The 23,277-nt window shown below is 44.0% G+C and overlaps 1 protein-coding gene across 4 annotated transcripts in view; it reads right to left on the bottom strand.

Moving 5' to 3' along the window:
- UPK1B (uroplakin 1B) overlaps window positions 1–23,277 on the bottom strand; it is a 29,096-nt gene extending 5,819 nt beyond the window's left edge. Inside the window, exons 1-7 of one of the 4 annotated variants that reach the window (XM_019985068.2) lie at window positions 23,133–23,166; window positions 20,902–20,970; window positions 9,184–9,271; window positions 7,725–7,925; window positions 5,242–5,316; window positions 4,438–4,560; window positions 1,490–1,669 (exon numbers count right to left, since the gene is read on the bottom strand). In XM_019985068.2, coding sequence (XP_019840627.2) covers window positions 1,490–1,669; window positions 4,438–4,560; window positions 5,242–5,316; window positions 7,725–7,925; window positions 9,184–9,252 — 648 coding nt within the window. In that variant the 5' untranslated portion in view covers window positions 9,253–9,271; window positions 20,902–20,970; window positions 23,133–23,166. Of the gene's footprint in view, window positions 1–1,489; window positions 1,670–4,437; window positions 4,561–5,241; window positions 5,317–7,724; window positions 7,926–9,183; window positions 9,272–20,888; window positions 20,971–23,132 lie in introns of all 4 variants that reach the window. The other 3 variants (XM_019985140.2, XM_019984920.2, XM_019984989.2) reach the window with 3 other exon arrangements.

The raw sequence follows: 23,277 nt of genomic DNA, 5'->3' as shown, positions 1-23,277 counted from the left end.
GGAGGGTGAGACAAAAGTGTCAAAAGGAGGGTAGAGTTCCCTCATTACTAAATATTCTATGTGTAAGGGAAGATGACGTGGCTATGAAATGAACCATTTTTTTAATGGCAAACCTCCTTTTTGGTCTCTTTCAAAGACATGATCAGTGTGTATGGAATTACAGTCCAATCAAGATATATCTGCATGGGCTAGTTCCAAGGTTGAAATGTTAAAAGCATTTTATCATTCTTCAAAGTGATCATTATATTGCATATTGTGATTATAGGCAATATATTAAAATGTTTTTAGCAGTCTGAATATAATTAAGATGATACCAAAACCATGTTGCTGAAAGGCTAAGTGAGAGTTTCTTTGAACAACTCTACAACACAATCTGTATCACTCCCATGTCCTTTTCTGGGATAATGCAACCAATCCTAGTCCAGGTACCCTTCCAGAGGCGGCGGTGGGGGGTGGTGTTAAGGGGGGGTAGGAGGGAGGCCTGATGACCAGCAGTGCTTTGTCCTTCATTCTGAAAGTACATATTATTTCATCTGAGACTGAAGAGTCTGGCATTTCTCAATTACTTAATCTACTGGCACACAGCTAGCTTTGCTCAAAGTGGTAACTGGCACAGCAGTGTAAGCATTTTAGAGGCTGACTTCAAGTATATGAGGATTCTCTTCAGGGGTTTTTGGGATGATCACCAAGTTCCTCCTTGGCTTAGAGTCTGGGCTCTGCAGCCAGGCTGCTAGCATTTGAGTCCTGACTCTTCTACCTGCCAGCCGCATGACCTGGGCAAGGCCGTTATTAGTATCTCTATATCTTAGTTCCTCTTCTGTAAAATAGGGATCAAAGTGGCACTACCTGCTGAGCCTTAAATGAATTAATATCTGTATGGCACTTAGAAGAGTGTCTGGTATTTGATAAGTACTCAGTAAATGTTAGTTTTCATGATCATCATATCATTCTTATCAGGCTGGAAACACATTTTCAAAAACCAATTGTATGTAAACCACCTTTTACCCAAATCACCAATCGAATGTTTCAGGAAGACTATCCTAGCTTACCACTGAGTAAGGAAGGGGATACATCATTACTGCATCTACCCGCAGCAATCGCCATTGCTTTGGAACTGGGAAAATGTTCCTTTGTATGTCATCTTTTTCAATTTACATTTTGCAAAAATAGAGCAAATCTTTGTTTGATGTAAATATTTTTTCAAAATACTAATTCTATACTTTGTACAAATAGTTTTCATTTAAATAAAGTTGGATTTTGCTATTGCAATTCTCATGTTCTGTTCATTTCATCAAAATGTAAATTTTCCTAGATCAGCCCTGGATTAGCATTTACATTTTATTAACAGAGAAGGAAATAGTTAACATGAGGTTTAGGAAAAAGGATGCAGAATTCCTTAATGAGAGACTATTACCTACAGTTAACTAGTATTTTCTTCATGAAGAACAGATAAACCTTCTGGCAGGTCTTGGGTGGAACAAGGACTCACCTGACTATGGTAATATCCAGGCACTCCTAATTTGCAGGCGTCCAGGTTGAGAGGTTCTTTAAGGCTGTTCATAACACAGCATTGACGAGGCCAGGGGTAGTCAGCATCGCTGTTCTCAGTCCGGAAGGCAGAGGTGTATTTCTGCCAGTCTGACGGGCCGTTTACACCACAGCAATTGTCCTGTCAGCACACGAGATACAAAATTCTCTTCCATGATCCTTGACAAAACCACCAATGTAGCAACTGAGATTTCATGGAGAAAAAAGAGATGGAAAGTGTACCCTATTTACTGTTTACTAAAAATCTGCAAATGAAAGCTGAAGGTATTTTTAAGGTATTACATTTTAGAGTTTGCAAAATACATTTATATTTACTACTTTACTAGCCATTAATGAGCTCTGTGCTGCTGCTGCTGCTGCTAAGTCGCTTCAGTCATATCCGACTCTGTGCAACCCCATAGACGGCAGCCCACCAGGCTCCCCGATCCCTGGGATTCTCCAGGCAAGAACACTGGAGTGGGTTGCCATTTCCTTCTCCAAGGCATGAAAGTGAAAAGTGAAAGTGAAGTCGCTCAGTCATGTCCGACTCCCAGCGACCCCATGGACTGCAGCCTACCAGGCTCCTCCATCCATGGGATTTTCCAGGCAAGAGTACTGGAATGGGGTGCCATTGCCTTCTCTGAATGAGCTCTGTAGCTTTTGGCAAATTAAACTTTCCAAGCCTCATTTTCCTTAACTGCAAAACTGGGACAGATGGAGTACCTAACTCCTAAGCTTGTGAAGATTAAATTAGCTAATACCTTTAATGTGTTTACACAGCCCCTGGGCTCTAGTAAACCTTTAATAAATGTTAATCATTTTTAGTATCTTGATATAATAAGGTGAGAGAGTTATAATTATTCTCATGTTACATATGAGCAAATGGAGAATCAGAAAATTAAAATTTTTGTGGTGGAGAAATTATGAGAAATTCTTCTTGTTTTACTTTCCTATTTTTAAAAAACTCTTTCTGGAGCAATTACGTATTATTTTTACAATGGGAGAAAATAAACTAGAAAAAAACAACGAAAGCCTAGTGGCACATGGTTATGCGTCTACATAGGAGAGAAAGGGCACTTAATACACGGCTCACGGCCACGTGGTTATGCCTCTACATAGGAGAGAAAGGTCACTTAATACATAGCTCATGGCCACGTGGTTATGCCTCTACATAGGAGAGAAAGGTCACTTAATACACGGCTCATGGCCACGTGGTTATGCCTCTACATAGGAAAGAAAGATCACTTAATACATAGCTCATGACAGTCTGGATAGAATTGAGGATAGAGGAGAAGACACATTTCATATCACCTTCCTTCCTTTTTATAAAATCTGCAAAAATGTTTCAAGGGAAGGAATTAAAACTGTGCCATCTCTCAACTTTTAGGACAAATATATTCAGCAAACTTGGTAATAAAACAACTACCTTAAAAGCATGTCCTGTTTTGGCACTGGATTATGGAAAATATCTCACCAAAGAAAGTAGTCATTCTGTAATTTGACGTGAGTATTTTGAGGGGAAATGATTAAATTTGAACCAGACTTGTTTCAGACTAGACTTTTAAAAATTAGAAAGTGGATCTTTCAAAAGTGTGACCATTCACATTTTCATTTGAAAAGCTTAGTTCTTTGCTAATTGAGTGGGGAAAAAAAAATGCTTGACCTCTAGTCAGAACAGTGATAGGAAATGAGGAAGTGACCAAGACATCGGAGGTCCTAATGGGCTAAAAAACTGTAGAACAGGAATATTAGACTAAATGAAGGAAATTTTAGAAGATAGAGTGTAAAGAGAGTTCAAAGAAGGGGTGGAGGCTATAAGAAGTTTGCTGATGATGGACTGGGAAACAGTGGAAGTTGGTTGGGAAGGGGGACAGGGCTGTACAGAGTTGGGTCAGATAAGGGCATACGTAGGAGATAAGTATGTACATTCTTACAGCCACGTGGGTATGATAATGGGTATTCTGCAAGACTTGTGCTTTTGATGGTATTTGAGGTAACTTTGGATATAAGGCTATGATTGCCAGTTAGAAAAAATTGGCTGATCAAGTCTAGAATAGGACTAGCCCACAGGTGTGAAAAGGCACTCAGTCAGTAAGATAGATAATAATTTCCACTTGAGTTCACTGTGGGGCGGAGGCAACATTTTCTTAATAAGTGATGTCTGAGTTCTAAGAAGCAGAGCATATGAGTAATCTACATTTCTTTTACTCCTATAAATGGAAGTGAATCAACATCACAGTTTAAAACAGAATATAGATCTAAGGGTTCACTGAGTCATATGTCCCTGCCAGTAAATGAGAGGAAACAGATGAACTTGCTTATGTCAAGTTTCTCCTTATTTTTAATTTTTCTTTACTTGGGTGCATCAGATCTTAGCTGCGGCACATGGAGTCTTTGTGGTGTCATGCGGGATCTTCTGTGGCAGTGCACGGACTTTCTAGTTGTGGCACTCGGGCTCAGTAGTTGCTGTGGGCAAGCTCAATTGTTCTGTGGCATGTAGGATCTCAGCTCCCCGACCAGGGATTGGACCTGTGTCCTCCACATTGCAAAGTGAAAGTTGCTCAGTTGTATCTGACTCTTTGCGACCCCATGGACTAGTCCATGGAATTCTCCAGACCAGAATACTGGAGTGGGTTGCCATGCCCTCCTCCAGGGGATCTTCGCAACCCAGGGATCAAAGCCCGGTCTCCCTCATTGCAGGCAAATTCTTTACTGTCTGAGCTACCAGGGAAGCCCACACATTGCAAGGTGGAGTCTTAACCACTGGAATGCCAGGGAAGTCTCTCAAGTCTTTTTTGAAGGAGGCCCCTTTGGAGGCTGTGGTCCCCATACTTTGACTTCACTCCTAACCACCCGTACACCTTGGATACTGGTTTAGGTACAAAAGGGGGTCTCCCCAGCAGGTATTACCTGGAGCATAAGTCTGTCCCAGGTCTTGGTGACTCCATTGTTTTTCCATTGGTCATCATTGTTTGGAGGACTGTTGTTTTGGTATCTCTCCAGCATCTGCTTCAGGAAGAGGTTGGGTGTGAACTATGGAGGGAGGAGGCAACACAAGAGGAAGAGTTAGCATATTAATCCTCAAGGAGGCAAAGTGATGTTTAGCCTGTGGCTGGGGGCACTGAACATTATCTCCTAAATAAAACTGAGCTCAGAGGCTGGGGTGGGGGTTGGGATTGGGTGTGAGGTTGTTCCGGGTGGCTGAAGTGCCTGTGTGGGGAGAAGACTCCCATCTCCAAACACATTCCAATGAAACCCAGGTGGACAGGCATTGGAGGGTGACCTAAGCCAGGGAACGGAGAAAGGAAAGAAAGCAGGATGCTGACTTAGGAAGATGTCTTAGATACAGTGGATTACTGATCATCTTGGTGGAAGGCCTGTGGCTGTGGCAGAGTGGTGAAGGGCATGGCAGTGCAAGCTTGGGCCCTGGACATGGCCTGGACTCAGGATTCCTCTCTTTCATTTACCAGCTGTGTAACCTTGGACAAATTACTTTTTAAGTCTCATTTTCTTTTTATCTATAAAATGACAATAGTGTTAATACCTATTTCAGAGGGTTATTGTGAGGAGAAGAATTATGTATTTATTATGAATATGCATATTACGATGCCTGGTGCAGGGTAAGGACTTAATGCATGTCAGTTATTGTATTATTATCACGGTAATGATGACTCATACAGTCGTTTCTGCTCCACTTTGGGAGGCTGTACTCACAAAGTCTCGTTGTGTTGCTGCTGTGATACAAGATGCCACTTCAAAAGCATATACAATAAACATCAGGATGAAATACTGGAAAGGAAACAAACGGAATTAAAAAATTCTGTCTACTTCCAAAGAATTTTTTTAAACAAATAATTATTATGTTTTCTGTAGCACATTTGCCTAAATATAATTATGCAATCATTTACACAATTATTCAACAAACCCTCACTGAACAGTGATTGGAGCCAGACTTGGTGCTAGGTTCTTTTTTTTTTTTTTTGGTACTAGGTTCTAATCAGCTCAAGTCCCTTCTTTCCCCAGAGAATAGAAGACTGTTGAATACAGAGCTTTCTCAGTTCAGCACCTCGTATTTCCATTTAAACTGGGGAAAAACACACAAGAAAATGAGCTGGTGTTTCTGTGTGTTCATTCAATGGCTGGCAAGAGAGTCCTAGTGTATCAGACACTAGGTAGAGCCTCCTAACTTCCCTCTCTTTGGGGAATATCTTTATGGTTTACTGAAGATTTAGGATTACTGGGGACACAAAAGCTGAATAGGGCCATGTTTAACATCTATCCTGCCTCCTGACAATGTCCAGTCTTATCAGAGAGGAACAGGAACTACCTAGTGCCTGATACACCCACTGATGTATCTTCTTGATAGCACCTTCTCTCACCTCCCACCCTAGTTGTATCAGGTCAGTTGAGTAAAACAGCATATTGTGTGTTTTGTTGTGTGTGTGTGTGTGTGTGTGGTGGGGTGTGTGTATGCTCATGATGCCTCCACAGCACACTGCCCCTGTTTGTGCCTGGAGAATAACTGAAGGACAAATGACTTCTGAATATGGGCTGGAGACTTTGCCGTCCTCAGCCTTGCACAGTGCTTACTGTCCTCGGGTTCTTCTGGGAAGGGGCGCAGAGGAAACCATTCTTCCTACCTGGTCAGGGGCGATAGGGTCTCAGAGCTGGACCTCTGCCGCCCTAACCATTCCTCCCAGGAAAAGGCTTTGGCTACTTTTCACTCCCAGTTAACAGCAGGAGCCCCTTCAGAGGCGCCAGGACAGTGTTCCCTGCTGTAATAGCTGTTGCCTTGCTATTTGTCGAGAGCTTTGCTTGTTCCCCTTAAAAAGGCTCAGAACCCCCTTAGAGATGCTCCAGAAAGGAGACACAGGGTGCAGGTGTTTCCCCTCAGTTGCATGGAGGGTGCGTGGCTCAGTCTCCTTGCCAGGCATGGCCAAGGGTGCTCCCAGCTGTGCCGTGCGCACATGACTGGCTCAGAGTGAGACCAGGACGTGGCTGAAGCTCACCTCTAAGGACACCTTTCCCTGCGTTCCTTTCCCCACCCTGAAAATGTGGGTGCTTTTGCCCTGGGACTAACTCACATTAAGGACCCAGAAAATGTAAATATTCTACATTCCCTGGGTACCAGCATGATGTTAGTCCACAGGAAAAGCAAACCAACAGGCACCTTAGCTTGCTGGACTTGTTCCATGAAGATGGAACTCAGGTCCTGCAGCCTTTGGCTAAGAGAGATATTTCTGGGTAGGAAGTGGGGCCCCATCTTGGGGTGAGAAACTGCTGTCCTGAACATGGGTAGAGGGAGTGGAAGTTTAGACCTAGTACCGAGGGTTCTTAGCCTGGCTGGCTGAAAATCTGCTTCCACCTGCAAAGTCAGGGCACAGCCTGCTGTCTGCAGTTTGGGGCAGAAACCTCCCTATGGATGCCCAGAATTAGAGCCTTCATAGGCAGGTGGGAGGAGAAGGCAATGGTAACCCACTCCAGTGTTCTTGCCTGGAGAATCCCAGGGACGGCGGAGCCTGGTGGGCTGCCGTCTTTGGGGTTGCACAGAGTCGGACACGACTGAAGCGACTTAGCAGCAGCAGCAGCAGGCAGGTGGGAACTGAAACTCATCTCTACCTGGAGTCCAGCAAGGGATTCCAGGGTCCCTAAAAAGCAGAGTGAATGCATGAGATGGGAAGTGTAGGCCATTCCACAAAATTATCAGCCTTGAGCTCAAAAATGTCTAAGGAGGCTCATGTTTTCTCTTAAAACTTTATGCATATTTTGTGATTTATATCCTAATATATTAACACTTGATTACTATTATAATAAGATTTTAAACTACTTTTTCTCAGGAGAAGAAAATCTGATCATTGAGTTCTCACTTTGTCTCTCCTTTGGCCCGTGTAGCTCCTGGCTGTATCTGCTGGGCACATGCAGACACCAGTCAGAGAAGCCAAGATCTAGAATGTACTTAGTAGGTGACCCCCCAGGTGTCTCCCCTTCAGCCTCTCTGTACTGGACTTTTCTGGACTTGTGATACAGGAGAGCATCCTTGCCCCCACATGCAGGGAGGGTCTTCCCCTCTATTCACCCCTCAGCTGGCACCTGCTTCTACCTACCCCGCTGAAAACCAAAGCATTGTGCTCAGGGAAAGAGAAACAGTGCATCAAAATTGGTCCAGGAAACAAATGTACAGAGTTTTCAGGTCTTACCACCAGAAGAATTTTCCTGTTGGACTTCATGATGCCTACGATGCCCAGGACAGAGAGGCAGAAGAGGCAGATGCCAACAAACATGCCAATCCAGGCTGCTGCATAGATGTCGTCATTGTTGGTGGCTTCAAGCAGTGGGTAGAGGCTGTTTTGGTCTGATACAAAGAAGATGCACTCTGCCATCAGGGCGATGCCGCACATCTGCGAGCAGAGGGGGTTCAGTCAGGCTGATGGCCAGGAGAGCAGCGTTGGGAAAGGGATGGAGGAGTGGGCAGTGCTGGGAGGGACTAACTCTGCCCGCTGCATAGGCTGTAAGCAGCTGACTTAAACTCCTCACTGCCAGGCAACCAAACAGCTCCTTCCATCCTGTGAATTGGTTTCGTGCCTCCTTCCACATTTCTCTCTACTTTAGCTTTTGGGAGGAGACACAGACAATTTCAGACCATCCATAATACTCTTGGGGGCATGGGACCACTCGAACAATGACTTCTTGTAGGAAGATCATCTTTCACTTACATTCCCGCTGCCCACCACCCTAATTCTTGGACTGTAATAAATACTTAAACTGGTCCAGGTTGTGTTTATCAGTGCCAGAGAACCAGGCAATGTTGGTGGAGGAAGGAACCTTGGTGGTTATCTTTCCTGCTCCCTGGATTTTATAGATGAAGGATCTTGGCCCAGAAAGACAATGACTTGTCCAGAGTCATGCAGAGTCAGGCAGGGTTGGGCCCAGAGCCAGCGATCCTGACTCCTAAGAGCTCTTACCTCACTGTGCCCATGCAGCCTGGCCATTGAGCTACTCTCACATCCTGGTCCTGGCCTTCGTGTGACCAGAACAGGAAGATGCGGACTCCTGCCCCCAATAGCAGAGTCCAAGGAAATCAAACCCAAGAGGGAAAGGAAAGACACACCACCGTGTGTGTGTTGAGGATACTTGGACACTAACCATGGTAGGCATGGCTCCTTTTAGATTCTGGTGTTTAAAGCCTGGAGGAAAATCTCTCTCTTTTTCCACATGGTTTTTTGATATATTACATAGTTGGGTGCGTGCTAAGTTGCTTCAGTCATGTCTGACTCATTGCGACCCTGTGGACTATGGCCCACCAGGCTCCTCTGTCCATGGGATTCTCCAGGCAAAAATACTGGAGTGGGGTGCCATGCCCTTCTCCAAGGGATCTTTCCAACTCCAGGGATCGAACCCAAGTCTCCTGCGTCTCCTGTACTGCAGAAAGATTCTTTACTACTGAGCCACCAGGAAGCCCTATTACATAGTTACATAGGATTATTCATATTGTTAAATTCTAGCTAGCATGTTTTACTAATACATTTCTTAAAAGGGAGAAAAGATGAAGGGAACCAGTCACTATCTCTTTATTTTCCTTTAAAGTCTCACTTTTGTTGTATCTAAAATCATGATTACAGAAAGAGCAGAATTTCCTGGAAAATACTCATTACTTACACCGATAATCACATTTCCAAAAATCAGCAGGCCCTGGAAGCAACGAACAGTGGAGTCGTCTTTGGCCATCTTCAGGATTTCCCCCAAGCTGTGGACACAGTCGAGAACATTGCAACTGGATAGGAGCAGGGAGTAAAGACTGCTGCCAGCCCCACAGCAGAACTCACTCACACCATGTGCCTCCTTGTGTTCTGAAGCACCCAAACTAAGCCCGGCGGTCGTTTAGCAATGGAGGAGGTTTCGTTACTATGTTCAGTAATCACTGTAATTTCATAAAGAAGAAAAAAAAGGTAAAGCTGATCTGAGTCTGATTATCAACTTTTAGGAGTTCTTTAAGATGTGCAACATACAGACTGCATTCTTCTGAGTGATGACCTGAGGCCCAAAGTCACCCAGGACAGACCTGAGGTGGTGACGAAGCACCCTGAGGTCCGACAGACCTGAGGTGGTGACGAAGCACCCTGAGGTCCCTGGTATGGTTCTTCCTGCCCTTGGTCATGGCAAGCTGAAGCCCAAAGGAAAAACATGTGGGTGGAGTGGGCAATTGGTTCCCATTTAGACTCTGGGCAGCTGTTAAAAACCATTATTTTCAGGAGGTCTTATTATCTTCAAATATAGCTGGGAAATTAAAAATACTCTGTCACGTTGAGCGGGGGAATGGGGGGCGGTGGGAGAAAGAGGGGCTAACTGTTCCTTCTATGTGGTACTCTGCTAAGGACTTGACATACACATATGTGATTTTCATAACCCAATTAGGTAGAAAAAGAAAAAGGATGAGGAGGCTCCATTTTGCAGATGAAGAAACTCAAGCTTAAATTGGTAAATTAAGTTCCCTGGGGTCTTACAGCCAGTAAATGGAAGAGCTGGGCTGGAGGCTTGGTCTACACGACTCCAGAGCCCAAGTGCTGCTTCTCAGCCCATTTGGCTCCCAGAAAGTATTTACGAGGTTAATGCTGTGTCTAGCGCTTTATGGGTCTCTCCCTCGGTAAGGATTCTCTGGAAGGAATGCGGGGTAAGTGTTTGGGTGATTTATTTTTGCTTTTACACTGGAATTATAGCTATCCACATCTTTCAGTGTTTTGTTTATTAAATTAATTAACTATCCACTTCATGCACTCAGGCTCTAAATCAAAATGTATTATATGACACAACTTGCATTTTGAGGTATACAAAGATACATAAGGGAGATTGACTTTCAGGCTTTAGTAGGGAAGCTGTGTTCCCAAATCATTATAACACATGTAATAAGATCTTAATAACATCAGAGTTTTGAGGAGGGAAGAGATAATGCTCGCAGGGTCTGTGTGGTTTCCGTGCATCAAATAGATGTGGGTGGGTGTGGGAGGAAAGTGGGAGTGACATTCCAGGTAAAAGGAAAGGAAAGATCAGGGAGTAGAGCCTTAGAAGAGTGAAGAGCCCAGGAGATAACAAATGAGCCAGTTTGGCTGAAGTCCTGGTGTGTGTCATGAATCCGTGGGAAACAAGCCTTCCATTTGACTCAGACCTTGCTAAATTGTAACTTCTTTGTTACACTCTAATGTAAGTATCTACAACCTTCCAAGTAACCTTGAACATCTCTAAATATTTCCCCTACCTGTTCACTTGGCTAGTGGTAGAAACTGAAGGAGTTGAAATTTATGAGTGTTTTTTTTTGGCTCAGAATGGGGCACATGGTGGATATCACCAGTGTCATCAAAGTTTGCTGAGTGAATGGAAGAAACGGGGTCGTTGTTACAAGATTGCTAGGCGGAGCTTCTGATTAGAAATGGCATTCATTTCTTTCCCATTGGAAATGTCATTTCAGACTTAGAAATGTCATTTCTTCCCTGAGACGGTTGCCCTGAGACAGAGTGGAGCCAGAGTCTGGAGTTAATGCACAACCTCCCCATACGGGAGCCTCACTCACGTAGCCGGCTCAGCATGTTATAAAGCCCCTCCCTGGAATGTGCTGATACTGCTCCTGACCAGTTGGGTTACCATCTAAACTAGACACAGATAAATAGACCGTGAAAGGTAGTTCAGGCAACACAGGTACATATAGAGAGTAAAGGGTAAATGTCCAGAGAGGCCAGAAGCAGCCTGGTGAGCACCCAGCACCCATCTGCAGGGGTAACTTAGTTGTGGTCATTAGTTGGGCTTAAAGAATGAAAAGAAGGCAGTTTGTTCCTTTAAGGAATTTAAAGTGTGATGATAGCAATGTGGATTCAAAGCAAAAATGACTATACCCCCATAGAATAAAGGAGGAAAGTAGAGCTATGGGGATAAGGGAAAAGGCGGGTAGGTCTCCAAAGAAAGAGGGGGAGCTGATGGGACCCTGAACAAAGGACCTGGCCCCAGTGGCCTAAATATATCCCACAAGATCCCAAAGACAGTTCTGCCACACAGAGTTTTAAAGAAGGGGAAGAGACCCAGGAATACTTTGTGGGAGAATGGCAAGTCAAAATTAGGGTGGGAAAATGTGGACCAGAGCGGGAGAAAGGAAGGAAGGAGGCAGGTGGGAGCTTGGTTTGAGGAAAAGGAGAGTGAAATGAAGAAATCGAGACAAGCGTGAGGTAGGAGATGTCAGGGAGGCAGCCGGCCGGTGACTGATTGAGGAGGGCAGGACTGTGTGGATGCGCAGGGAATGCCCTCAGCTTGCTGCCTGCTAGATGTTTCTCTTTTTCCACTAGGAGTTCACTTCTCCTTCAGCAGTGCTTAATCACTTAGATAATGAAACAAAAGAACAAAGCGATGGTGAAAGCGTCATGTTGCGATCACTTAGTAATATCCTCAGCACATATTGGCACTCTGTGTTCATCCTCTCAGCAGACCTGAGAGATGGGGATTTTCACCAAAATCTGTGTTTGTTTCTTGTTGCTGTTGTAACAAGTTACCAAAGACTTAGTGACCTCAAAGAACACCCCAGTTTCATCTTACAGTTCTGGGGATCAGAAGCATGACATGAGTCCCAGTGGGCTAAAATCTAGGTATCAGCTGAGCTGATTCTCCCCTGGAGGATCTAGGGAAGAAGCTGTTTTCTTGCCATTTAGCAGATGCAAAAAAAGAGGCTGAAAGAGATTAATTGCTTTGCCCAAAGCCATGTTGCTAGAAAATGCAAAAGCTGAGACTCAAACCCAGATCCAGATCATTCACTTTTCAGGGCAGATTGTAAAGATCTGCCATGTGGCTGACACTTTGAGAAGGAAAAGAAACACCTGGGTTGTTGTCTTGCCTATCCGGGAATGGAGAGGGTAGATGCTACATTTTCCTGCTCAGATGATCCTGTCTTGCAAAGGTCAGAATCACTAGGTCTCTCTTCACTTTCCTGTCTAAGTTCTTGCCTCCTTAACCCCTCAACACTGCACTAATTTTTGCACATTTTCCCTAAACCCAAGGCTGCACCCATAAGTTGTTCTAGAAAACCTGTCTAGATGCATCCCAGACCTGGAGCTCTCCCACCCACCCTTTGATACCAAAATTTTTATAAGTAAGAGGTGCAAACGTGCAGGTTAATGTGAGAGTCAGCATTTCATAGACTCTCCATGGCCGCCTGTAGTTAGACTAGGTTGGTGTCTAGAAGACCTAAAATATTTATTACATCCTCCAAACAGCCACAAATGTCAAGAGGTGTGGCAGTTAGGGGGCCAAGTGTAGGTTTCTAGCAGCTCACAGTGTGATCTACTGGCTGTGGTCTAACGGTAAGCATCCCAGACTTGATGTTAGAAAGCCAAGGTTCAAACTCAGTCTTGCCCAGTCCTTACTGTGTAACCCTGGGCAATGCGACTCAGTGTCTATTCAATCCTCATGTATAAAATGAGTAGAATATAAGTTGTTTGGTGGGATTGTTGTGATTACCGAGATTAAAGATGGGGAAGTGATCGGTAAACACCAAGACTGTTTACCAACATTAGAAATTATGCATAATAATTGGGCTGTGTCTTTGCTTTATGTACCAGTGACTCCTGGACCCTAGGAAGGAGGTTTCAGTGGTTACCGATGCTACAACCAGAGGCTTCTAGGTGGGGGTGAAGCATCCTCTTTCACCTTCCCCTGCTCCTTGCTCAAGGGCTGCTCTGCTGGAGGGTCCTGAAAGCCTTACCCATCTCCCATGTGAGCTCCTTTTTATTTTCCATGGAAAGATTCATGGTCGGGGAAGGGGAGCTCACTGGGAGAGGGAAAAAGCTTCCGGGATGTGCTTGGGGTATGGCCAGAGTCAGGTACCAAACTGCACGTCCACATGGGAGGGGCCCTCTGTGCATTCCACCAGCATTCCTCAACGGTTAACACCATCTGGCACTGGGGTGCTCTGGAGCCTCTGGTCCAGACTGCGAGGTGATGCAGAGATGACCCTCAAGTTTCCTCCTCTCTGCTGGCGCCGCTTCCTCTCTAACACAGAAGGGACTCAGGGAGTACTCTGTTCTGCTGCCCTTGTGCGTTCTTTCCTCCCAGTGTCAGCCTGGGAAGGGCTTCCTGTACTTTTACTGCAAGAGTCTCCAAAGCAAGAGAAGGCCCTGGGAACCCTGTTTTATTTGCCTTTTTAGGTCCTATGTGGCACAGTGCCTTACACGTGGTAGGCTCTTAATAAATTATTTTACTCAGTAAAAGAGTATATGAAGTGCATTTTTAAAACGTGTATTTGAATGAGAAGAATAAATGAGTAAGTTGTTGGCCTAGACCTTTACTGCAGAAGAGATTCAGTGAAGGAGAAAAACATGGGCTTCGGTCGGATCTAGGTTTGAATCTTGCTCTACCACTTAGTGGTTTTGTGGCCTTTGGTAATTACTTAATCTTTTTGAGCTTTCTCTAAAAGGGTAACATAAGACTTAACTAAAAGGGTTACTATGAAAATTACGTGGGTGTATGGGTGAAGTTCTAACACAGTATCAGTTACCCAACCAATATTTATTTTCTTTACCTTTGCCTCAGTTTCTTGAAGCAGACAGACCAGAACAAACAGTGAATGATTAAGGCACCTAAAGCTAGTGATTTAATTTTGTTTTAAAACAGAAGCACGTTGGGAATCTAAATTGGTACAGCCACTGTGGAAAGGTTTCTCAAAACACTGAACTAAACCGTATGACTCAGCAATTTCACTTTGGGGCATATTCTGAAAAAAAGAAAAAGCCCCACTATTCAAAAAGGTAAATGTGCCTCTATGTTCACAGCAGCATGATTTACAATTGCTAAGATATGGAAGCAACCTTAGTGTCCATCAACAGATGAATGGATAAAGAAGATGTAATCGACAAAGAATAGAATTTTGCCATTTGCAAGGACACAGGTGGACTTGGAGGTTGCTATGCTAAGTGAAAGAGAAAGACAAATATGATATCATGCATATGTGAAATCTAAAAAACTACAGCAGACTAGTGAATATAACAAAAAAGCAAACTCACAGACATATAGAAAACAAATTAGTAGTTACCAGTGGGGAGGAGGAGGGGCCTAGGAGGTGCAAAGTATTAGGTATAAAATAAGCTGGAAGGATATATTGTACATCATGGGGATACAGCCAATATTTTATTATACCTCTAAGTGGAGTATAATCTTTAAACACTGTGAATCACTATTATTATACACATGTAACTTATATAATGTACATCAAGTATATTTCAATTAAAAACAAATAGCCACACTTTCAAAGGAAATATGAAAATATGACTTCAGTATGAAACTCTCATATACAAACTCAGATCAAAATCTGGCTGAAGCAAAAGTTGGGAGCCTAAGCTTCCCTTATTCAGCTCTAAACTTCCTAACCACAAGGCTAGCCCCAAATTGGTTGGAAACTGCTATTTCTAGAACTAATAGAAAAGAAACATGTAGGCAGATCACTGCTCAAAATGCAGTTACCAAAGAAGTTAGAAGGTGCTCAGGAGTGACGTTGGAAAACCCTGGTTTAATGTGTAGGCTGATATTACACAATCTCTCAAGAGGAAACTAAACTCCTAGGAAAGCCTCCTAGAAAATGGTGGCAAGTGAGTTTACTTCTCTAGTAGACTAGCTGGAGAAACCTCTTGGAGGGGTTGTGTTACTGGATCACTTAGAACAAAGGCAATGGGATTTCTATGAAAGAAAAGGATCAGACCTGGTTAATCTTTTGAAGTTCTTGGAAGGCTTGTAAATGCCTGTGCACAAGGGTTAACTAATAAACTTACTTAGATTGCACAAAGAAAAACTCTGACAAAGTGCCCTGCTGATGGTTATTTTAAAAAAATAAAAAAGACATTATGAATTTGTTGACCTTTCCATAGAGGTCAGGCATGGAGAGAGAACCAAAAGAGAGGGACAAATGGGCCCTTTTCTACATAAGGAATATAAACTGTGATGGTCTCTGTAGCCTGGAGTAGTTGTGCCTTATAAAGTTAACAAACTTCTTGAGTTTTGTCTCAGCCTGCCTCATAAGGAAGTACCACAATGAATACCCTTCCATGATTAATTTTATGTGTTAAGTTGATTAGGATAGGGCTTACCTGGTGCTTCAGATGATAAAGAATCTGCCCGCAACATGGGAGACCCGGGTTCGATCCCTGGGTCAGAAAGATGCCCCAGAGAAGGAAATGGCAACTCGCTCCAGTATTTTTGCCTGGAGAATCCCATGGTCAGAGGAGTCTGGCAAGTTACATTCATGGGGTCATAAAGAGTTGGATACAACTGAGGGACTAACACTTTCACTTTGATTAGGATATGGGGCCTAGTTGTTTGGTCAAATATAATACCAGTCTAGGTATCACTGTGATAACATTTTTTAGATGTAATTAATGGTTAAATAAGTTGCCTTTGCATAAAGCAGATTACCTCCCATAATGTGGGTGGGCCTCATCCAATCAGTTGAAGGGCTTAAAAACAAAGACTGAGGTTTCCCAAAGAAGAAGCAATTCTGCCTCAAGATTGCAGCATAGAAACCCTGTACAAGTTTTCAGTCTGCAGATTTCAGACCCAAGACTGCAACACCAGCTTACCTGAATTTTCAGGCTGCTAGTCTGCTCTGCAGATTTCAAACTTGTCAGCCCCCCACCCCCATCCCAGCCATATAAGCCAATTCCTTAAAATAAATCTTTTCCTCTATATATATATCCTATTGGCTCTTATTTCTGTGGAGAACTCTGCAAGATGCATGCTCCTGATTTAAACTAATTTATAGTTTTGGTAGAAACAAATGCGATCATTTTCTGGTATTTCCTGAGAACATTTCACCCTTTCTTTCCAGTTCCCACTTCCAGATCCTGACTTCTGGCTCAGATGGATCCACCCATTTCTGTTTCCTTTCCACACACTGCCTTCAGAGGGAAGTTTCTAGAGCAGAGGTTCTTAAACCATCCTACAGAACACAGATGTTCCACCTATTGGGGGGACATTTCTTTGATGCCGAAATTGAATAATTGCAGTCATTTCCTAAGCTGAAGAAAAATGAACGATCAGAATTGGTCATTTTAAGCATCTTCCTCCCACAAAGTTTTCCATAAATCTTGGGTGCCCGCTACCACCTGCCTAGCTGAAATCTAGTTTATAGTATGAACTTAGGCCAACATGATTTACTGAGTTATTTTAAATCTAATACATCAACATGTTGTGGTGTTCCACAAAGATTAACATGACTTCTAAGCTCCAGACAGAGGGCTGGCTGTCCGTTCAGGTGAGTTCCACTTCTCTGAACCTAGCCCCCAGGTTCCCCCACAGACATCCCTGTGCTGTGCCCACCCTTGGCTTCCCTCCAGGAGTTGTCTGGCTGGGCCTCTGTGCTCTCCTGGGTTGGGGTGTGGCTTGCCCCAGAATTCTGGCACAGTATAAGAGGGATGCGGAGAAGGCAATGGCACCCCACTCCAGTACTCTTGCCTGGAAAATCCCATGGACGGAGGAGCCTGGTAGGCTGCAGTCCATGGAGTTGCTAAGAGTCAGACACGACTGAGCGACTTCACTTTCACTTTTCACTTTTATGCACTGGAGAAGGGAATGGCAACCCACTCCAGTGTTCTTGCCTGGAGAATCCCAGGGACAAGGGAGCCTGGTGGGCTGCTATCTATGGGGTTGCACAGAGTTGGACACAACTGAAGCGACTTAGCAGCAGCAGCAGCATAAGAGGGATGAGGAAGTAATAGGGCTTTTTATCAGTAAAATGTTGACACCTATGTTTTCAGCTGTTTGGAGCCAGAAAACTAATAACGACCCTGGTCCTGGGGCTTCCTCCATCAGGAGACAGGAGAGAGTGCTCCCAGTGCAAACGTCTCTCCAGGTTAAGACTTTTACTCTTGTTCTTTTTGAATGCTACAATGTTACAATGGCTCTACCTGAGCCAGACACCTCCTCTCCACAGCTCAGTGGGCCTTCCTCCTGTACCAGCAGCCTGGTCCCAGGTGTGACCGGGCATAAGCTGTCACTGTGATCCTGCTCCCATAGTCCCAGAACTGGAGATGTGATGAGGCAAAATTGTTCAAACAGGTGCCGGGGGGGCTGGCTTAGGGAAAACACACCTGGGATCCCCGGCGGGAAAGGTTGCTGTAAAGGATGCTGCTGGGACATCTGGCAAACCTTGGGTCTAGACTGTCCACAGAGGGTGGTGGGGGAGGGGGACATCAATGTCAAAGCTCAAAGCTCCCTGGTTTGATGGCCTGCGGCCATCTCAGACAATGTCCTTGTCACGACAGATGCCTGCTGCGATCTTCAGGGCCACAGGATCAAGACATCTCAAAGGTTGAGCAAAGAAACAATAACAATACACAGACACTGAGGGAGTAACAACGCAGACCTTGGCGAACCTTCTGTTAAGGGACAGATAATAACTGTTCTTGGCTTTGTAGTGATAATGTCTCTGTCACGACTCAGCCTAGCCATGACATGCAACCAAGTTAGGGCACAGAAACGAACAAGCACAGCTCTGTGCCAATAAAGCTTCATTTACCGAAGCAGACAGTGGGCTGGGTTTAGCCAGTAGCTCAGTTGATAAAGAATCTGCCTGCAATGCAGGAAACCTGAGTTCGATCTCTGGGTTGGGAAGATCCCCTGGAGGAGGGCATGGCAACCCTCCAGTATTCTGGGCTGGAGAATCCCCATGAACAGAAGAGCCCGGAGGGCTACAGTCCATGGGGTCGCAAAGAGTTGGGCACAACTGAGGGACTAAGCACAGCACAAGTGCCAGTCACTTAGTCTTGAGATGCACTGTCCTAAAACAATCTGGTTTTCTATTACTCCCCTGCTTAAACACCTACAAAGCCTCCCTGCATCCTCAGTTCAAGGTGGGGGTGGGGGTGGGGGTGGGAGCAGGATGGGGAGGGGTGGAGTCCCCACCCCAGCACAAGCTCAGCCGCAGGCTCCTTCTTGCTTCCTAATTCCAGATGGCTTTACTTGCCCATCCATCCTCTCCTGTTCACCAATCTCTGCAAATCCAAATTTCTCCTCTCCTACTCTGCTGCACTTGAATTTGAGACCTTTTTGGCTTTTCAGCTCTTAGAGACAGACTAATAACTTCCCTTTGCCTGTGTCTGTAGCTTTTGTCCAGTCCTAATCATTTTATTCTCCTTGTGGCCCAGGGAAGAGAGGCTGGTCAACCAAAGAGATAAAGCACCAACTCCTCAGTTTGTATTCAGTCATACCAACCATGTTCCGGATGGCCTCGCACTCACTTTCCTCTGCTCCTCTGTGCGGTGTCTCATTTTTGCTTCTTGAACTCTTTACCATCTTCTGAAGCTCAGCTGAAAATCCTTTCCTTTCCTCAAGCACCCATGCCCAGAATTATCCTTCCTTTCCTACTTCCCTCTCTCTGCCCAATCAAACAGTTCTCAAGGGCAGCCCGCACTGGGTCCTGTTCAGTGTACTTGTGTGTATGTGTGTGTGGGGGGCTTTTCTTCCCTACTAGCCTCTGTCATGACAGCCTAAGTGACACCTTGTTCCTGTTTTTCTTTCTTTTTTGTTACTTCTTTTCTTTACCCACCTTTGTTAAGAAGTTAATTCTGAACCCCAAAACGAATAGATTGCTGTACATGTAAAAAAGTCGTTTGATGAATAATTGCATTAAAGAAACAAAATCAGAAACTTTCAAATTACTTGGTCAGTGACACACTTTAAAGTCAATGACTACACTCTTAGTAGTTTTGTCTTACAGAGAAGGTATGTGATTGCGGAGAAATTAAGGTGTCACTTATCCCAGGGTCATTATTGGCTATGTGCCCTTTGATAGTATGATCCAGTATCAGCTCTGGCTGTAAACCGAGAGGCTTTATAGTCAGTCCCGTCATGGTGCAGATGAGGAAACCAAAGCTGCTAAGGGAAAGCGACTTGTTCAAGATCACTAATGTGTCATTTTCAGAGCCAAGATCTGAGTCAGATCTCCTGACTCTTAAACCAGGACTTTGTATTAAATTTGTCACTGATCTTTCTTCATTCTAAGGTAGGGAGATACTACTTCCCTTTGTATTTCCTTAAAACGAAGAGAGAAACTCCTAACGCCCTGCCAGAAGGTGAGTCACATAAGCAAAGCTGACAAGGTGAGAACTTTCTACGCTTGCTCTCCAGTCAAAGTCTTTCTCACTCTTCATCTTAATTTCCAAATTTCCACAAATCGAGAATCACTCCTTTGCTCCTGGTTAGAATGCAAATACATATAAAAGAGGCACAGACAGTGAGCCTCACAAGCCATCAATATCAATGCCTCATTGTGAATGGTTTGAGTAGAAATCGGTCTCCAAATTTCCAAAGGAAGAGGGAAGATACCATGGGAGGGAAAGAGACCCAAGGAGCGGGAAGAGCCGAACAAATGAACTTCCTCCCTCATAATCTAGGGGCTTGGGGCTGTGGGTAGAGACTGACTGCTGATACTGTGCCTGTGTCTGCCCCTCTCCACTTCACTCTTAGCTCCCAGTATGGGTGAGCTTTTTCAGATAGGGGGTTTCCTGAAACTGAGTTATTTCAAAGCAATGCTTCCCTCAAATATATTTGAACTTTTTCTTTTTCTTCCTTCCCTTTTTTTTGTTTGTTATTTGGGAGGGCTAGGCACCCCACTCCAGTACTCTTGCCTGGAAAATCCCATGGATGGAGGAACCTAGTAGGCTGCAGTCCATGAGGTCGCTAAGAGTCAGACACGACTGAGCAACTTCACTTTCACTTTTCACTTTCATGCATTGGAGGAGGAAATGGCAACCCACTCAGAGTTCTTGCCTGGAGAATCCCAGGGACAGAGGAGCCTGGTAGGAGGCCGTCTATGGGGTCGCACAGAGTCGGACATGACTGAAGCGACTTAGCAGCAGCAGCAGTAAAGGAAGCGGATGGGATAGAGTGAATTTTAGAAAGTGGAATTGGCAGTGGGCAGAGGATGGAGTAGCTGCTGTCCTCTTTAGAAACGACATTGCCCTTGACTGAAAGTACTCAGTTCACCTCAAAATATTTTCCACACATAGTAAAGCCCCTGTGAGCCCCACCCTGTGGAAGACTGCCCAGTGGCCTGGCACCATGATGATTTATTCCAATTGCACAACATCCTGGGAGTTCCTTTGCTCTGAGAAGTGCAGATTCTTTTAAGAGGCTGGAGTTTTCTTTACGTTTTTTTTTCATTGTGTCTTCATTCAGTTTGTTTTCTTCTAAAAATTATTCATCTACACAGTGTTAATGTTTCCAGACACAATGAAAAATAGGTCTAAAAATCATTGCTCACTAAACAAACCAATTTTCAAAGCAGGAGAAAAAGGAGAGAGACTCACCCACCAAGCATGAGATCATTTTTTCAAGTTCATTACCTCTTTTCCTTACCCAAGTTTGTTGGACCAGAGAACACACAAACCACACCTTGCACTTTAGTTCCTGTTAGTGAAATTTGGGCTGACAAAGGAAAAAAAAAGAGAAATAGGAGAGGACAAAATAGACAATAGGCCATTGCCTTAGCCCAGATTCTGAAACCGAGAACTAGATCAGACACTTGTACGACTCAGAGGTGAGGATAAAGATGTCTGTGGAGATTATATCAGGACAGTTGCTGATCTGCTTACATTTAGGGTATGATGAGTCCCTGGGAATGATAAGTGATCAAAGAAGGAACTTGTTCTCATGGCCATGACCCCCATTGCGCAGAGCATCCCTTAGTTTTTCTTTCTTTAAAACTCTAAACCTGCTCTGACTCATGTAGTAACTAGTAGAGACATGAAGCTATTTAGATTCTAATTAAATTCAATTAAAATTCAATCCTTGGGAGGGGGATTCAGGATGGTGGGACACATGTACACCCATGGCAAAAACCACCACAATATTGTAAAGCAATTAGCCTCCAATTAAATAAATTAATTTTTAAAAAAGAATAAAGTTAAACCTGTTTAAAAAAAAATTCAATCCTTATGTTGCACTAGTCACATTTCAAATGCTCAATAGCCATATGTGGTTAGCGGCTGCTGTATAGAACATTTCCATCTTTGCAAAGAGTTCTTTGGGACAGTGTGCTCTTGCCTCTTGATGCTTGCTGTGCTGATCTGAGTCACTCTCCAACCTGAAGTCAAGCACTAAGCTGTAAGCAGTGGCTCAGGTGTTCTCAGCCCACTGAGGGCCTCGGGTGCAGGCAATGTGAGTGGCATGCCCAACCCCAGGGCAGGAACACTATGGAGATTCCTTGGGGGAGGTGAGGTTAAGGTACCTCCCCATGAACTTGGTCTCTGCACCAGTGAGGGAACAGTGACGCATCAGGGGTGTGGGTAGCCTGCATGGCCATGAGGCCCAGATTCCAGCATCAGGGTGAAGTATATTCTAGGATTGACCACTGTTTGCCCTGGGTAAGAATGTAAGCAGGAGGGGCCAAAAGAAATTCTGAGATTTCATTTGCTTTTCTTGACTAGATGGTGTCTAAGATCCCCTTTGTATTTACAAGCCTGTGAATCTTTCAAGATAGCTAAAAACTCCCAGTTGAGTTGATTTTTATGCCCTTTTTTTGCAGAAAGCAAAACAAACAAACAAACAAAAAACTAAACTAAAAACTCTGTTGTAACAGAAAGCAAAATAAGAAATACTTCTCCTCATGGAGAAAGGTTAATTGCTAGAACTAAACAATTCCTTACAAGGCTTGAAAACTGTATAACTCAAGCTATATACATAACTGAAATATGTATTTATATACAATCTAAGTGAGTTCTTTCTGTAGTACTTAGCAATTCTATTCAGGCAAAACATCATCAATAAACATGCTCTTTAATTAAAAAAACATTAAAATTCATAAAAATTTAAAATGTCTTAAGTATCTTTAAAGCCATTTGTAAGTGGGGTTTTAAGTTCATAAACGTAGAGTAGTACTCATATTATTTGAATCTTAACCTGTATTATGTGTGGAAGTGTTGTTGGAACATAAAATACAACCTGCAAACCCTGATGGAAACACCAACTGATGCAGAGTGAAAAGAAGTTATGTAAAAATAACATTGTGTAGATGAAGCTAATTTGTTGACCTGTTTCAACATTTATTAAGCAGAACTGTTTGCAGAGAAGAAACGTGAATAAATTGCCTCTCAAATCCCATTATGAATGGACAAGACCAAATGATTTCTGACAAGAAGTCTGGGAAACTTTCTTTCTGCTAGGCTAATTTTTCTTTTGCTTTTCTGACTCTACAGGGGAACTGGAAGCCCACAAAGGTGCCTGTCTATCTAAGATTTAGTCAGGAGATGGAGGTTTTCCCAGGGTTCTCGGATTTTTCTTGGTTTTTCTGTGAGGAAATGTGAGGTGGAAATCAGGATGGGTGAATAATACCCGACGGAAGAACTTTATCTCAGTTCTGAGAACTGAACCATATCAAAGGGGCTGAGAAAGCAGTTGTACAGTTTAAAGTAAAAGATATTGTGAACAGCCACAATAGCCTAACTTACAAAAAAAATGACAGACTCTATTCATCAGGAAATGAACTTCTCCCCCTCTCCCTTGCAGACAGCTCACTCCCCTCCCAGGAAAGCAACCCAGCCCCAAAGAGTGCAGGTATCTTCCCTGCACAGTGGAATGGGTCTACTCACCTTACCCTCTCCTCCTCCTCCTGGTACTGTGTCGGCTCTCTGCACGCTGCTCTGGCCAGAGGTGCTTTTCTACCCCGCACCAATCCTTTGAACCTCTGGGACCAGGGAAGGGTGGTCTGTGATTGGGAGAAGGCATCTCACATGG

Source organism: Bos indicus, chromosome 1 (genome assembly GCF_029378745.1).
Source record: "Bos indicus isolate NIAB-ARS_2022 breed Sahiwal x Tharparkar chromosome 1, NIAB-ARS_B.indTharparkar_mat_pri_1.0, whole genome shotgun sequence".
In the NCBI taxonomy this organism is placed as follows: Eukaryota; Metazoa; Chordata; class Mammalia; order Artiodactyla; family Bovidae; genus Bos; species Bos indicus.
The sequence above is the reverse complement of the archived record's forward strand: the minus strand, read 5'-3'. Positions and strand labels throughout refer to the sequence as shown.